This window comes from Blennius ocellaris, assembly GCF_963422515.1.
Source record: "Blennius ocellaris genome assembly, chromosome: 16".
Classification (NCBI taxonomy): domain Eukaryota; kingdom Metazoa; phylum Chordata; class Actinopteri; order Blenniiformes; family Blenniidae; genus Blennius; species Blennius ocellaris.
The window spans coordinates 18,787,529-18,805,356 of record NC_137665.1 but is presented as its reverse complement, the minus strand read 5'-3'; the positions used below and the strand labels follow the sequence as shown (position 1 = coordinate 18,805,356).

Here is a 17,828-nt window from a genome sequence, read left to right as displayed (position 1 = left end):
TCTCGCTCACGCACGCGCACACACACATACACACTTTGTACTTTGACTGATTTTTTTTTCTTGGTTTTATAATCTCCTGTTTTCCATTCACCCACTCGGTTACCGCGGGTCGCTACTGTTGTTTTCCGTTGATTGGCGGAGGCCATGACGGCTGGTTACCGAACGTGGCGTCTGCCGGACACTCTCTCCCAGACTCACGCTCTCGCGCTCACAGCAGGATCTGACGTCAGAGGGAGCCCACAGCTTCAGTGATCGACAGGACCGGCTACCGAGAGACATGAGAACCTGATCTAATCCGTCGTCATCCGCCATCTATTAACCTCCATCCGCCTTCTAAACACCAGGAGCACAAAGTACACACCCTAAGCTTTCGGACGAGCGTCGTATTGCCACACTATGTGGTTGTTAGCACTTTGAAACAGGAGGCGAAAGATAAGCGAGAGCCGCCTTTCGTCGGCGAAGAGACGACCCGTCCGCTGCTCCGGTGGATTCAGTTCTCTCCTCCGGGGTGGATTTTATTCTCCGCTTCGGCCCGGAACGCGATTTGACTTAAAATAAAATCACCGGATCTGCCACAGCGAGCCCGCTAAGCGAGGAGGCGAGCCCGACGCGAAGCTGACATGGAGCTGCGAGTGGGGAACCGATACAGGCTGGGCAGGAAGATTGGAAGTGGCTCGTTTGGAGACATTTATCTGGGTGAGTCTTCGCTCGGACTGCTTATTTAGTCCCCCCGTCCTCCGAATGTGGCACTGGTACTGGGGGGGTCCAGTGTTACGGGAGACGGTTTGTATTTCCGGGGTTCAGTGTTTGGGGTCGATCAGCTGTGAGCCGCCAGGCGAGCTCCGAACCCCCGAGTGCCCCGAGGCGGACAATAGAAGAAGAATTCTTCTTCTTCTTCTTCTTCTTCTATTGTCCGACGATCAGCCTCCAAAGTCTTTTATCATGATAATGAGTCGCTTAATAAAAGTGTTTCTGTGTTTCACGGGGCTGGACGCAGCTTCTGTGTGTGTGTGTGTGTGTGTGTGTGTGTGTGTGTGTGTGTGTGTGTGTGTGTGTATATAAAGGCCAAAGGCTTCATGCTGAGGAGATACTGCTGTTTTTTGTTTTCAGTATTTAATGTCGTGTAACGTTAGATTACTTCGGGAGTATGAAGACTCCAGGCCCGTCACACTTTATTTCAGGGGATATGACCATTGGATGAATAACAACTCTGAAGTCTGTGATCTGAGTTGTCCGTTTCTGACTCAATGTTCCCATTGTTTTGGTGAAAAACGCTCCGACTACATTTTGCTTCTTTTTTTTTTTTTAAACAAAAAAAACAACCCCTCATCATAACAAACATTATAGGGAGGGAAGATGCTGTGTCAGCACACCACCAAGGTTCTCCTGAGGACAAACTACAGTAATAACTTGGTGTTACTTTAATAGCAGTGAAGTCCAGTACTGACCTCCTGGCTCAGGCCTCAGTCCAAACGTAGTTTCATAGTAAAGGTAATGTTGTCTTTGCAGGACAAGGTTTGACAGGGAAACGTGGAGCCTGTAGGTGAGGAAATGGTGCACGTAAAACCAGCTGATCACCTGTCTGGGCTGATCTTCAGAGCAACAACACATTGAACTGATCAGCTCTGGGTGCTAATTTATAGAAAGAAAGAGGACGTCTTTCTTTCTGGATCAAAGTGGGAGGAAAAGGGACGGATTGCCTCGTGGGACATATTCGCCATGCCATTGGTTTAACATCAGATGCAGGACACATCTAAGTCCAGGTGACACCTTGAAAAACACCACAAATGGAGGAGCAGACATGGAGCATGCCCAAATGGACCAATCAACAAATCCAACATCTGGCCTTATTTAAGCTGACCAGCTTTAAACAGCTGGATCTGGAGGACATAGTCACCATTTTCAAAATCGTTCGAACGTCACGTGCCGGGTCGGGCCGTTCCACTGGAGCGGTTTGGTTGGTTCAGATCGTCTGAGGTGAACTGGTTTTGAAAAGTCTGCTGATGTTTGTCGGAGTTGAGACGTGACGGCCGTTGGCGTCTCAACAGAACACTTTGTTCTCTATAAATAGCATTTTAAGTTCCAGGATCTGTAAGAGAAAAAGCACCGGGAGCACATGTGGGTTCACGTTAAACATCCTCCAGCTCGCTGCGGCTCACATCAGCAACATATTTAAACAAAACCGTTTCTGTACCAACAAAGTGGAAAGTTTAGATCCACTAATTAAAACCAGAGCAGACGGGAGTGAGGGTAAATATAACGTGCAGCTTTATTTTGCCTGCAGTGGTAGACGAGTGCAGGATATTAGAGAAATGCTGACGGTCCTGCACACGTCCAGACGCTCACTTTACAGTAATTGGATCCAGTGGGTCTTTATGTGGACGAGCTGATTACATAACCACGCTCTGTTTTCGTCCCGCTCCGCCCTCCAACGCCGTCGTAGCCGTTAATCACCCCGATCATCTCCTCCAAAGGAAACTTCCCTGACAGATGCTCGTCAAGGCGTTCCCAGCAGCCCGTTGTCACGGTAGCAGGACTGCACACGCTCTGCGACGTTGGTTGAAGGCTGAAGCCTCACCTGAGCCGGGTACCTGTCCGACTGGTGCTTGTGTAACCGGCAGCCTGCGTGCGATGACTCAACAGGTGACAGGTTTGGGATGGCTGGGCTTACATAAGGGAGTAAACAAGTGAACCTGGAGAAGATCCAAACCTCACAGTGTTGGGAAGCGGTGCAGTGTTCACACCGGAGAGCTGCAATGGAAACTTAACCCTTGGTTGGTCGTCAGTTCCACCCAGGTGCTTCGTGACTTGTAGATCGTGACCACTCTTGAACTCTCCGTCCATTCCAATACACTCAGAAGATGACTCATCACTTTTGTTAAATGTAAAACGACGCATCTTGAGACGTCCCTGATGGCGACGGGTTCCCTGGGGAGGGGTTTCATGTACAGCAGGAAGTCAGAATGGACGCTACAGTCACTATCGGGTGGTTCACGGTATTCCAAGGTGGGACAGGTTAGAACAGGCTTGTTGCCTGCGCCATATTTTCCATCCACACGTCAGACCGTGACGTCACTCCCACCGTTGATTCTTCCAGGTTGGACAATAAAACCGCTGGTGAGACGTTTCGGCCCGCAGGTCAAACGTTCAGAAATATCGTTTTATTGCTTTGAAGGTCGTGTTGTTTTGTCCCATCGCTCTCCCTATCAGATCCTTTTTGGCTTGTACTTAGCAGCCACATCCTCCTCCAGTCAGTATACTGGTGAAGGAAAGCATCTCCATCTCCATGGCAACCGGCATATATTACCTATTGAGGGAACAAAGCGGCGGTGCCGCTCGGCGTGTTCGACCAGCGCTGGGAGACTGAATTATTCTGAGCAGTACGGTGAGAAACAGTCTTTAGTCGTAGGTCTGGATTAATTTCAGGATGGAAGTCTGCCTGAAGGCTCATTGACTAAACTTCAGTTGTATTTTTCTACCATGGACGTGTGACCGAGTAACGCTTTTGCGTTGCTGCTGGGCCTTTCTGCACTGAGCTGCTCCTCGTGTGTGAATGAAACATTGTGTTATGTAACTGGGTGTCTGGTTACTGTGTGTGTGTGTGTGTGTGTGTGTGCGTGTGGAACGGGGGGGTACGGACACCAGCTCCATATTTGGAGAGCGAGCAGCTGGAACATGGTTTGTCAGTTTGTGCGCCATCCTTCATAATAAACTGGTTTGTGGAGGTGAGACTCCGAATGTTCCCGTGTCTGAGAACAATTCATCCTGCAGAGGCATGTCGACACACGAAGCTCAGCAGGGTGCAAAGTACACACTTTTTCCCCCCACGACCAGGGATGCACAGTGGTTTTATACCAATCACTTCCTGCTTCTCACAACCGCTCCCAGCACCGATAACATTTTTAATAGTTTATATCTACTTGAGGAAAAGTAAGGCAGAGGTGTGGTGTGCGATGCAATATTTGCCGATTTAGCAAAATCTGCCACAACACGACTTGAATTTGATGACAATTCTGGGTCCTGTAATGGATATGAGACCGTATATCATGCACTCAATCAACATTTGTTGGATATTCAAATGAACCAACTTTTTAAATGAAAAGCTAAAGTTGAAAAAGTTATTTAAAAAAAACAACCTGCTAATAAAGTGCCACATTCCTTGTAAAAACAAGTTTTTATGCATTAACTTAAAGTGCCATTATATCAACGTACACGTAAACTGTCAATCACATTTATAATGTCATTAACAGCCTGTCGAGGCTGACGTGGTACTGTTAGCGTTAGCATTGGCGTCGACGTCGTGTTTCCCGTTTTAAATGCCCCCGCAGGTTTCCCAAATACTTAAACTCGTCAGGTCGTAGTTTGTTTGGGGTTGTTGTGCGCTGACCCAGGTTTTCTCCACATGAAGGCGCTTGGGTGGAAATGACACGGGCGTGGAAGTGGTGTTTCAAAATAAAAGTGTACTTGAAAGATGACAAGGTAAATGACACGTTCTCTCTCTTTGCGTCGACGACCGTTCAAGTCGCGACGCGAGGGATTGTCACGCCGCGAGTGTACGTCTCCACGCAGCTCACTTCTCTCGTTTCTCCCTCTCCAGGCACCGATATCTCCGTTGGAGAGGAAGTCGCCATCAAACTGGAATGTGTGAAGACCAAACACCCGCAGCTCCACATCGAGAGCAAGATCTACAAGATGATGCAGGGCGGAGGTACAGAACCACCGTCTGATCTGTTTAGCATCGGCGTCTGAACCTGGAGTTAAATGGAAATGAATCCAAAAATCCTGCTTAGCTTTTATTGTGGAAGTACGACGATGAGATCACTCAGGTGGGATCAGGTTGGTTCCCCTGCGGCGCGTTTCTGCATTTTAAAGTGCAGATTTTAACTGGATTTGCTGCATTTGTATTGGAAAAAGTCCTCTGAATAATATGGAACTTTGAGTTCCTCTTCCTCTACCCCCCCCCCCCCTCCCTCTCTCTCTCATGCTGAACACTATTTCCTGCCTGCAGAGTGAAATAGCAGATGCTCTTCTCAGCTTGTTGAAGTCAGTAGTTTTCCAGTTGATCCAGTCTGTAACTCCTGATACAGTATCCTCTGTTTTTGTTTGTTTACTACTCCAAAGTACACAAAGGTCAGGCGGTTTTCAACCGGTTAGACGTGACTCGTTTGTCTCAACGTTACTGGGCATACAGAGAAGTGGGTTTCGGCGATTAAACAGGTTTGGTTGCAGTTTGGCCTCCAGAACCTCCGTTTTATGTGTTTAATCTCAAAAAGCCACCGAGGTCAGGTTTGCTCCTGACCGCTGACCTCTTGGTGAACTCGCAACCTTTACCGGCGCCTATGGATGTTACCCGTTGATACTCGGCTCAGATATCGCTGACATCACTGACTTTGTGCATGCGAGCTGCTGTGTGACGGCTCCGGAGCGCCAGCTTGTGGTGGACAGGCTGCAGGTTGATCTCTGGAGCCGACCTGCACAGAGGCAGAGCTCTGCTTGTTTACACAATTCATCAAACAAAACAAGCCACTGAAAATGCAACTTTCTGAAGACATGGCGCCTCCAGAGCGGCGAGGCTCCCTGTTCATATCCTGTTGGCGTCCAGTTCGTCGTCTGTCCACACGGATGTTGTGTACTCTGCACCGTTGATGTTTATGAGGTGATGTTTGCATTGCAGACTGCATCGTTTTCTTGCTGTTGCCGTATAAAAGCACAAAAAGCAGTGCAAACATGGCGTCGAGAAACATGGTGGGAGTCGGTCTGCGTTTAGAACACGAGCCAGCGGGAAGACGGCGTGTCCCTCGGTGGACCGCCGTTTTACGTCGTGACCCCGTGTGACCCTGTGCCGCTCTGCGCTGTCTTGCAGTGGGGATCCCCACAATAAAGTGGTGCGGGGCCGAGGGCGACTACAACGTGATGGTGATGGAGCTGCTGGGGCCTAGTCTGGAGGACCTCTTCAACTTCTGCTCCCGGAAGTTCAGCCTGAAGACGGTTCTGCTGCTGGCCGATCAGATGGTGAGGAGCCGGCTGCCCACGACGCACCTCTGACATCACTGCTGCTACACCCATACACCGCAAGAACCATGCTCTAGCACAGGGGGGCCCACACTTTTTCAGCCTGCGAGCTACTTATAAAACGACCAAGTCAAAGTGATCTACCTTCTACAAAAATGCAAAACGTATATTTATTTTCAAATATATTGAGGATTCTTTACATGTACAATGTATAATGATGGACCTTGCAAAACCGTATGAGCCAATATTGTGCAACACGACATAATTAACTATGAACATTCTTTGTAATTACCTGAGTTTACTTTGATTCTTTGGTATTGTGACGGTCGACGGGCAGACGAGACAAACGCACTTCGAAAATGACTTTGTGAAAAAAAAGTCCACCTCCCATTTCCTCATGAAAGTGACACGTCTTCGTCTTCTCACTTGGTCCAGCTCCCCCACTCATTTTTGGGGGGCTTCAAATTTGCGCTAACTCACTGACTAGCTTGTTAGCTTCGCCACACTTAGCGTCATCGTTTGCACGTGTGCGGCGACCTGAAGGTCAGAAAGATTCAGCCGTCATCTGACGCTGCGTTCGATTGTACTCGTAATTCGGAAAGGTAAATTAGTTTCACTACACCAGCGTTTATTTTTTTTTTTCTAATGTCATGCCATTTACTATTACTACCGTTGCGATCGACCAGTAGATCGCCATCGACGTATTGAGCACCCCTGACCTAGCGGAACAGTCTCTAGTACAATGAACGTCCTCCAAGATGGGTGACTCCATCATTTTAGCCCGGGTTGAGCCCTCAAGGCTGCAGAATGTGGGATCAATCATGGAGTTTCATGTTCGCAGGGTTATTTATAAAAACCAGAACAAACTGAAACTCTAATCTCAATTTCACTGCACAAAATCCCTCACCAATATGCAGTTCCTGTAATCTTCAAGTTATTCAACCGTGTGTCTGGTATTACTCGGTACCCCCCCCCCCCCCCCCCCCCATAATTCAGATTCCAATTTTTTAAAATACTAATAATTCGATGTTATGTTTTTTGGGAAACTCCTTCTATATAATGATTAGAGCCCGACCGCTATGGATGCTTTGTGTCCATTCAGATATTGGGGACGAAAGATTCCCGATGAGCAAGAAATGACTGAGTCCATTTATTTTTTAATGGCGCATCGATGTAAACAAGTTGATCAGTGATGACGTAGGTCAAAGTGTCAGCGGTGGTAAAAGCACGACGCGAGCAGGAGCGAACACGTTAGTCCAGCGTGAAGGACACAGCGAGGTACGCCTTATTTTACGACTGGAGCTAAACCGCTCCTTCAGCCAATACACCGTCTGCTTTTCCCTCTGCTGTATTTTGATTGGAGTTGAAAGCAGTTGTAGCGCCCTCTACTGGGCATCAGATAAAGCGGCACATTCCGATTATTCTCTCGTCGCTGCTTCAGTCCAGCTTTATTTGACCCCCCCCCCCTACACAGTTTGACTTGACCCCCATTGCAACGAGTCACGACCCTCTTCCAGATCAGCCGCATCGAGTACATCCACTCCAAGAACTTCATCCACCGAGACGTGAAGCCGGACAACTTCCTGATGGGCTTGGGCAAGAAGGGCAACCTGGTCTACATCATCGACTTCGGCCTGGCCAAGAAGTACCGTGACGCCCGCACGCACCAGCACATCCCGTACCGCGAGAACAAGAACCTGACCGGCACCGCCCGCTACGCCTCCATCAACACACATCTGGGCATCGGTAAGACCGCGGCGACCAACTTGGCAACCGTTCAGGCCTGGTTTGAAGCGGTGATCCTGACCCTCCCCTCCCCCCTACAGAGCAGTCCAGGCGGGATGACCTGGAGTCGCTGGGATACGTCCTGATGTACTTCAACCTGGGCTCTCTGCCCTGGCAGGGCCTCAAGGCCGCCACCAAGAGGCAGAAGTACGAGCGCATCAGCGAGAAGAAGATGTCCACCCCCATCGAGGTCCTGTGTAAAGGCTACCCCTGTAGGTGCTCCCGTCCCGCCGCCGTGCTGCGCCGCTACTGTTGACCTCCGGGGGTTCTGACACGCTCTGCCCGCCATGTTTCTGACCCACAGCGGAGTTCGCCACCTACCTGAACTTCTGCCGCTCCCTCCGGTTCGACGACAAGCCCGACTACTCGTACCTCCGCCAGCTCTTCAGGAACCTCTTCCACCGGCAGGGGTTCTCCTACGACTACGTGTTCGACTGGAACATGCTCAAATTTGTAAGTGGCCGCTGCTTCCGGGGGTGGGGGGGTGGTCCGTTCGCGGCGTGGAACTGATAGGTTGACGGGTGGTTTGTGGTTCCAGGGTGCCAACAGGGCCATGGAGGACGCAGAGCGGGAGCGTCGGGAGCGGGAGGAGAGGCTGAGGCACGGCAGGAACCCTGGAGCCCGGGGCATGGCCTCCGCCTCGGGCAGAGCCAGGGCGACGCAGGACGTGGCCGCCCCGTCCCCGCTTAACCCGTCCTCACACACTGGTCAGCACGCACACACACACACACACACACACACACACACACACACACACACACACACACACACACACACACACACACACACACACACACACACACACACACACACACACACACACACTGCATCACATGCTTGATGGTAAAAAAAACGATGATTGAAAACCGTCGTTCGTGCTCTTGTGTTTCTCAGGTATGGAGAAGGAGAGGAAAGTCAGCATGCGTCTTCATCGTGGAGCTCCGGTAAACATCTCGTCCTCAGACCTGACGGGACGCCAGGACACCTCGCGCATGTCCACCTCACAGGTAGAGACAGACAGTGTGCTGGGGTCCCTTGGGGGGTCGGGGAGAATTCTATGGAGACGTGACGCACTGAGCTGAAGGTTGTTTCCACTCTTGACCTGAATAAAGTTATAAATCTTCGTTCTGAAGACTTGTGGGAGCCAGTTTGACTTTTCACTGCAATAATTGATTAAATTTTTGCCACAGCCTTTTGTCAAAAGCGAGATTTAGTCATCAAACGTATTTTAGATTTAGTGAGTTTAGTCCACAAGAATAAAATTTAAATAAGAATTTGTCAAATGTTCCAACTAGTATCTTACAGATTTAAATCTCTGAGTATTTTTTTCTTTGCTTGACCGTTTCATACGAACTAAAAGAATGAAAACACCAAACGTCTGCGTTGGTCCGTGTGACGCTGATATGATCGTCGTCCCGTTTCTGTGACTGAACCACTGAGAACATTCTGGAGCGTGAACCCAGAGTGGCTTTGTCACAGTGATGGACAGTTTAAAAAACAATCTCCGTAATTCATCTCATGAAGGTGGAGAAAGAAGCTCTGGGGCGTTTGTTTTCCCGCCCGGTAACCATGACAACCGTCTCTCCTCCTCCCCCTCCTCCAGGCTCTGTCCAGGGTCACGCCCAGCGGCCTCCAGTCTGCAGCGCCTCGGTGAAACACTCCACCTCCTCTGCACCACGGAGGCCTCCACGTGCACCACCGGACACACACACACACACACACACACACACACACACACACACACACACACACACACACACACACACACACACACACACACACACACACACACACACACACACACACACACACACACACACACACACACACACACACACACACACACACACACACACACACACACACACACACACACACACACACACACACAGAGGACTGCCTACTAATGCACAAGATCCTTGCTGTGCTCCTGCCGTGTGTGTGTGCGTGCGTGCGTGTGTATGCGCGGCAGGTGCAGTACAGTATGGTTGCCTTACCAACCTCTCGGCGTCGTAGCGGCCGCAGCCTCCTCTGTTCTTCCGCCAGGGAGCGTGGGAACGTTTCACCTCCTCGCTGTTGTTGATGAAGCCACGGTTTCACTCTTTCATTCGTCACGTTTTGATTTCCTTCCTGTTGCTTTAGCATTACTTACGCACACACACACACACACACACACACACACACACACACACACACACACACACACACACACACACACACACACACACACACACACACACACACACACACACACACACACACACACACACACACACACACACACACACACACACACACACACACACACACACACAGAGCCCAGCCGGTGGGGCGAGCTCCTCTTGAGGTTTATTTCCAGTCGGGGGTGTCGTCGTGGGTTACGGCGTGCTCCCCCGGCGTGCGAGGCGGCGTTCTCTCCAGCGGTGGTCGTCGTCCTCCTCCTCCTCAAGGTGCTTCAGACGCAGGACGTGGTCGCAAACGAGCCTTAAAAAAAACAAAAAACAAAAAAACAAAAAGGCTTTGGTTTCGAGTGTGTTGTGGGGGAAGCTGTGAAAGGTGTGACGCACTGAATGGATGTTTTTAAATGATGTGTTCCTCGGTGTGTTTGTGCTTCAGTCTTAGTTCTCCCGCCGCAGAGGGTTGGAGGGGGGGGAAATGTTTTTGTTTGTTTTTATTTTATTTTGAGCTACTTTGTCTCGTCCACCTCACTTTTAGACCCTCGTTCGTTCCACTGCTTTCACTTTGAACCAAAAACGTAGTTTGCCTTCGTCGTCGTCGTCGTCGACCTCTTGACCGTCTCCCACCTGAAACTCTCGATACTCGCCGTCCATTTCCAAACTTGATAATCCAGCTTTTATCATCAATGAGGGGAAACATCTGTCACCCTTCAGGTTCATTTAGAACAAAAAAATAAATAAAGTAGAGACAACTGATGACAGTCGTTTGTTTCAGACTGACGTTGATTTTCTGTTAAATCTGCAGCAGGTTTTTTTTTTTTGGGAAATCTTTCTAGATAAATCTGAAACAATTGTGACATGGCCTCGTCACTGTCTCCAGACAGACGGATTCAAAACGTGTCCCTGGTCTCGGCAGTGCCCGAGGACAAGGTGACGGCCCCGAGTTCCGGTGGGGGACGGCGCGACGACGTAGCTTCAAGCGCGCGGCTCCTTTAAGAGGCGGGGCTCTGCGGGTTCTCCGGTAGAAACGTTGTGTGTAGACTGAAACTGTGTTTTGTAGGCCGTCGTTTGTGGTTAACGGGTCGTCTGTACCTCCAGTCTGTCGTGTTTAAAGGTTCGAGGGTCTGTTTCACCTGTGGGCTTAAAACAACGTGGCAGAATTAACTTGTGTCTCACTGATGATGATGATGATGACGACGAAGAACACAGGTACACTTTGCCTGGGGGAGCTTCTTGAGGCCGTCATGTCCACTTCACTTCTTGTACTTGTCTTTTCTTTTTTCTTTCCTTCTTTCTTTCTTTCTTCTTTTTTTTTCTGAACCGTGTTCGTGGAGATGATTGATCATGTCCCACAATGCATCTTGGACTGTGGATTCATGGGGGGGGAAAAATTTCTTTCCACACTTGACTTTGGACTTTGGGCTCCTCATTTGTAATGCCACTGTATTTGTGTATTTTAAAACTGTGTAAATAAATTAAGTACTTAAGTATTACGTACTGGTTTGTGTCTTTTTTTTTTTTTTTTTTTTACTGATTTCCTTCTCAAATAGTGTTTCATAAATTATGATTTACAGACTGAACGGTGTTATTAAAGTATGTTAGTGATATTTCAGTTTTTTCCACAATAAAACCACTACAATAGTGAATGTAATCCTAAACTGTATTTCTAGTTGTGTTTAATGCAGGTGGGGTTTTGTTCCTGCTCCACAAATGAACCTGCAGCAGTAAATCACGTCGACCTGCTCATACCAAATCTTTTCACGCGGTTTAATGTGGTGCTGAAAGGGTTAAAAGCGACACTTGTCTGCTAGCTGGAATTAGACACGGTTTCCTAGTCAAGAAATAAGGATTCTGAAGGAGCTCTAGAGTAGAAATCTGAACCCTTTTCTGTTCAGATGGTGTCAGACTGGAGGAGGAGGAGCTTCTCTGGGTTTCCACCGCCTGATGATAGAAAAGGACCAGAAATACTTCATTGATCCCAGAGGGAAATTCTTTAAACCCACAATGTTTTTGCACTTTTTAGGAGGCTGAACTGGAAATTCAAACCTGAGACAGGCAACTGGAACGCTTTGTAAATAAATCAAGTGGTGGTGGTGTGTGATTGATTTGTCCTCAGTCGTGGTGCCGTCAACGTTCTACAGAAGGTTCTCTGGATTTTTTCATCGACATAATCAAGGATTAATCGGGGCTTTTCCGCACTACGACTTTCATTCTCTTCTTAAATCGCCGTGGTAACTGACTCTTTATGTTCCGGATAGGAGGTCATCTCTTGGTACGGTTTCAATGAAATTCAACTTGATTCCTATAATATCAAATAGAACACGGATTCAGCTGCGAGGAGAACGTTTTGACATTAAATGAATCCTGGTCCCTGAAGCTCTGAAGGATGTTCTTGGTCTTGACTCGTCCCAAGTCTGTTTTTCTCCACGACGGTTGATCTGGACGAATGAGGTTCATGATCAAGCCTCACGGAACTGACGAAACGTGGATTTATGGGACGCAGAACTACTCGAAGAGATCCCGGGTCGTAGTACGGGCCTCTGGCCTTTCCCTCCCGTTCCTAAATAAACAAAACTTAAACCGTACCCTGACTTACCGTATTTTCCGCACTATAGAGTGCACCTGAATTTAAGCCGCACTTGAAAAATTTAACAACAACAAAGAAAAACATATATAAGACACACTTGATGATAAGCCGCAGGTGTCCACGTTGTAACAGGGAAATAATTTCACTGCAGGAACACGGGGGATTGATCATATTTGCATCAATTTTCGCAAATGTGTCTTTTCGTAGTGCTGGAAGTTCCTGCACACAGGCTGTGTTGTGCTTCATGCGCCTGCTGTGAAGCCTGCAGACCCACAGAGAGACAGATACATGATAACCAAGTGTTTTATCTGTTAATAAAGTATTTTATTGGTTATTTGCTGATTGAGATTCTGAGAAGGAAGATTTCTCGGCCACAGAGTCCAGTATTCTAGTTTACGTGATGCATCTGAACGCAACATTGACCTCCGGACAAGACGAGCTCACCAGGAGCACAAATGTCACTTTTAGGGCCGGTTTTGGAGAAGCAGAGGCTAAAAACAGCCTGTATCTACATGAGGAAGTAGAATCTGGCGGCGTGAAGCCCGTTAACCTGTAAAAGTTCATAACTTAATCACATCGTGTTATATATATATATATATGAATGACCCTCTTAATGCTCAACCGATCCGTTTATACACATTTCTGTCGTAAAAGAAAGAAAACACTGATAAAAAGAAAAAAATTCAGTTATTGAATACAAATCAAACCAAGTTTCACTTGAAATAAAAGTGTTAATACAGTATTTAAATGGTCTCCGCCACCTGCTGGCAACAGAACACATCTTTCCCCCTCTTTATTTATTTATTTTTTTAGGTGAAAATAGTGACTTTACTTTGAAGGGTGTGTGTGTGTGTGTGTGTGTGTGACCTTTGTGGCCACACAAAGTCACACTGCTGCCCTGCTTCTATTCCTTCTTTCCGTGTGGAACTGTTGGCCTTTCCCTGTAAAAGCGCCCCGAAGTGACTGTGTTGTGTTCGTTGCTGTATAAATAAAGCTGAACGGGTTGAGACTCCAATCCAGACACTTTTATTTAGTCATCTGTCGTTTTGTCGCGCGTACGTTTCCATACATGCATGCAGTTTGTCCTCAAGTCAACGCGCAGCATGTCAGGGACGGGCAGGGGACATCGGGGGACGTCAGAAGAGAATAAATAAATAAAAGCAGATAAGATATGCACAAAGCAAGGCAGTATATGAATAACATAACGAACAGCAATAAAAGCAATGAAGAAGACTGATAAATGTCTTCATGGTAGCGTCATTTAAAATGGGTGTGGCCTGTGTTTGAAGAGCTTTATGACAGAGGGGATGAAGGACTTTGACTTCCTGTTATAACATGTTAATAAGACACAAGAGACAATTCCTCAGACTGATGTCGTCTGGTTCAATCCTCTTGATTTGAATTTGACCTCTGGAGCCAATCAGAAGTCCGTCCAGAGGGTGAGGGTTCGAGTCCAGAGGTAAAAACCGACAGCAGGAAGAAAAAAAAAGATACGTTTAAAATGTAAATGTCTCATTGGCTTCAGATCACTGGTTAAAGTGGCTCCACGGCGCCACCTACAAAACAGCTTTAATTATGTCTTCTTTCTCCAATCTCATTATTCATGATCTTTTATGAATAAAAGTGGGGTTTAGATTTTTAAAAAAGATGTATTTTCAGCCTGGACGTGGAGGGAACACCACCTCCTGCACTGCCCGCGGCTGGCCACTGGGTGGAGGCACTTCACTCATAATAATGACCAGTCATTAAGTGACAGAAGAACGTGTGAATTTAGTTTGGATGATTTGAGTGTAAAAATGCTGCTTTATTGTGAAAATGAAAAGACATTCTTGTTCATACATTTTGAATTTATCTTCCGGAGCCGCTTCCGATATGAAATCAGCACGTAACAACAATCTTGTGTATTTCATCAGTTTTCCCTTTTTCATTGGCGTTGAAACATTAGATCATTTGGAAACGTTTTGTCCCGTCACCCCTCTGGCTCGTTGTGTGAGCGTAGACGTTGGTATGTAGAACATTAGACTCACAAATGATGTAAACAATTATTCATGATTAAAAATAAAACACATTTTGTGTTTCTATTTGAGTGTGTTTGTGTTGATCGAGCTTCTCTTCTGGATGCTGCAGGTGCTGGATGATGGAGGTCACACACACACACACACACACACACACACACACACACACACACACACACACACACACACACACACACACACACAGCGTGTATGAAATTCAGTTTAACTTTATTGATCTTAATGAACAGATCAGTGTCATAAACAAACTGAACATTAATAAAGTTGTTTTACAGACAGAACGTTTCCACTGAGACTCAGACCTGCTGAGGAATGTGATGAAGACGTGGTGATGAAGACTGTGTGGTTGGGACGGGGTGATGAAGACGTGGTGATGAAGACTGTGTGGTTGAGACGTGGTGATGAAGACGTGGTGATGAAGACTGTGTGGTTGAGACGTGGTGATGAAGACGTGGTGATGAAGACTGTGTGGTTGGGACGGGGTGATGAAGACGTGGTGATGAAGACTGTGTGGTTGAGACGTGGTGATGAAGACGTGGTGATGAAGACTGTGTGGTTGAGACGTGGTGATGAAGACGTGGTGATGAAGACTGTGTGGTTGGGACGGGGTGATGAAGACGTGGTGATGAAGACTGTGTGGTTGAGACGTGGTGATGAAGACGTGGTGATGAAGACTGTGTGGTTGGGACGGGGTGATGAAGACGTGATGAGGAAGACTGTGTGGTTGGGACATGGTGATGAAGACGTGGTGAGGAAGACTGTGTGGTTGGGACGGGGTGATGAAGACGTGATGAGGAAGACTGTGTGGTTGGGACATGGCGATAAAGATGTGGTAATGAAAACTTTGTGGTAGGGACATACTGATGAAGACGTGGTGCTGAAGACTGTGTGGTAGGGACATACTGATGAAGACGTGGTGATGAAGACTGTGTGGTAGGGACATACTGATGAAGACGTGGTGATGAAGACTGTGTGGTAGGGACATACTGATGAAGATGTGGTGATGAAGACTCTGTAATGACGCTACCGTGGTTGGGACGTGGTGATGAAGACGGTGTGATGAAGACTCCGTGGTCGGGACGTGGTGATGAAGACGGTGTGGCGAAGACCCCGTGGTCGGGACGTGGTGATGAAGACGGTGTGAGGAAGACTCCGTGGTCGGGACGTGGTGATGAAGACGGTGTGGCGAAGACTCCGTGGTCGGGACGTGGTGATGAAGACGGTGTGATGAAGACTCCGTGGTCATGACGTGGTGATGAAGACGGTGTGGCGAAGACTCTGTGATCGGGACGTGGTGATGAAGACGGTGTGATGAAGACTCCGTGGTCGGGACGTGGTGATGAAGACGGTGTGATGAAGACTCCATGGTCGGGACGTGGTGATGAAGACGGTGTGGCGAAGACTCCGTGGTCGGGACGTGGTGATGAAGACGGTGTGGCGAAGACTCCGTGATCGGGACGTGGTGATGAAGACGGTGTGGCGAAGACTCCAAGGTCGGGACGTGGTGATGAAGACGGTGTGGCGAAGACTCCATGGTCGGGACGTGGTGATGAAGACGGTGTGGTGAAGACTCCATGGTCGGGACGTGGTGATGAAGACGGTGTGGTGAAGACTCCATGGTCGGGACGTGGTGATGAAGACGGTGTGGCGAAGACTCCGTGATAGGGACGTGGTGATGAAGACGGTGTGGTGAAGACTCCGTGATCGGGACGTGGTGATGAAGACATTGTGGCGAAGACTCCATGGTCGGGACGTGGTGATGAAGACGGTATGATGAAGGCTCCATATTTGTGATGTGATAATGCCGCCAATTGCGAGGTCCCGGCTGCGAGGTCCCGGAACTTGTGTCCCAGGCGGTGGTAGCGGCGCTGCGTCCCGGTGGTGAACCTCTGTTCACACAGGTCGCAGCTAAAGGGCTTCTCTCCGGTGTGGCGGCGGAGGTGGACATTGAGGGACGTCCTGCAGATGAACCGTTCCTGGCAGAACTTGCAGCAGAACCTCTTCACCCCCTTGTGGTTGTCCTGGTGGTACAGCGCCAATAAATTACACTTGAAGGTCTTCCCGCAGGTCCCGCAGGAGAACGGCCGCTCCTCGCTGTGGACGTGGCGGTGTTTGTTCAGGGCCCCCCCGGAGGTGAAGCGCTTGTCGCACAGGTCGCAGGCGTACGGCTTCTCTCCGGTGTGAATACGGCGGTGCGTGTTGAAGCTGGAGCCGATGGCGAAGCGCTTCCCGCAGTCCACACACTCATAGGGCTTCTCCCCCGTGTGGATGCGGCGGTGCAGGGTCAGGGTCCGCCGCACGCTGAAGCTCCGCCCACAGACCTCACAGCTGAAGGGCTTCTCGCCGGTGTGGCTCCGCTGGTGGATCCTCAGGGCCGCCGGGCCGCTACAGCACCTCCCGCAGAGCTCGCACTCATACGTCTTCCAACGGGAAACTCTGCCGCGGTTCTTCTGGGGACGGACGGAGCTGGAACCCTGTAGAGACATGAGGACGGAGACATAAAGGCATGAGGATCAAGGCATGAGGACGGAGGCGTGAGGATTAAGACGTGAGGATGGACACATGAGGATTGGGAAATGAGGATGAAGATATGAGGATTGAGGCATGAGGATTAAGATGTGAGGACGGAGACACGAGGATTGAGACATGTGCATTGAGACATGAGGATCGAGACGAGGATTGGGACATGAGGATTGGGACATGATGATTGGGACATGAGGATTGGGACATGAGAATGGAGAGATGTGGATTGAGACATGAGGATTGAGACATGAGGATTGGGACATGAGGATTGGGACATGAGAAGGGAGACATGAGGATTGATACATGAGGATGGAGAGATGTGGATTGGGACATGAGGATGTACAGATGTAGATTGAGGCATGAGGATGGAGACAAGAGGAGGGAGACATGAGGATTGAGACATGAGGATTGAGTCCTGAGGTTTGAGACATGAGGATTGAGACATGAGAAGGGAGACATGAGGATTGATACATGAGGATTGAGACATGAGGATGGAGAGATGTGGATTGGGACATGAGGATTGAGACATGAGGATGGAGAGATGTGGATTGAGACATGAAGATGGAGACATGAAGATGGAGACAAGAGGAGGGAGCCATGAGGATTGAGACATGAGGACTGAGACATGAGAAGGGAGACATGATGATTGAGACATGAGGAGGGAGACATGAGGACTGAGACATGAGAAGGGAGACATGAGGAGGGAGACAT

The 17,828-nt window shown here is 48.7% G+C and overlaps 1 protein-coding gene across 1 annotated transcript; it reads left to right on the top strand.

Annotated features, from left to right (window-relative positions):
• The first annotated feature begins 244 nt into the window (after window positions 1–244).
• Window positions 245–11,467, top strand: csnk1da (casein kinase 1, delta a). The gene is made up of 9 exons (XM_080511373.1): window positions 245–696; window positions 4,598–4,708; window positions 5,864–6,012; window positions 7,530–7,758; window positions 7,839–8,009; window positions 8,102–8,250; window positions 8,336–8,504; window positions 8,692–8,804; window positions 9,401–11,467. Exons 1-9 carry the CDS (start codon window positions 621–623, stop codon window positions 9,449–9,451), a joined length of 1,218 nt encoding a protein of 405 aa, XP_080367499.1. The 5' UTR covers window positions 245–620; the 3' UTR covers window positions 9,452–11,467.
• The last annotated feature ends 6,361 nt before the right edge of the window (window positions 11,468–17,828 follow it).

Coding starts and splice junctions, on each gene's coding strand:
- csnk1da (XM_080511373.1), top strand. CDS start 621: ATGGAGCTGCGAGTGGGGAACCGATACAGGCTGGGCAGGAAGATTGGA. Junction 6,013..7,529: donor TGCTGCTGGCCGATCAGATG/GTGAGGAGCCGG, acceptor ACCCTCTTCCAG/ATCAGCCGCATCGAGTACAT. Junction 8,010..8,101: donor CCTGTGTAAAGGCTACCCCT/GTAGGTGCTCCC, acceptor TCTGACCCACAG/CGGAGTTCGCCACCTACCTG.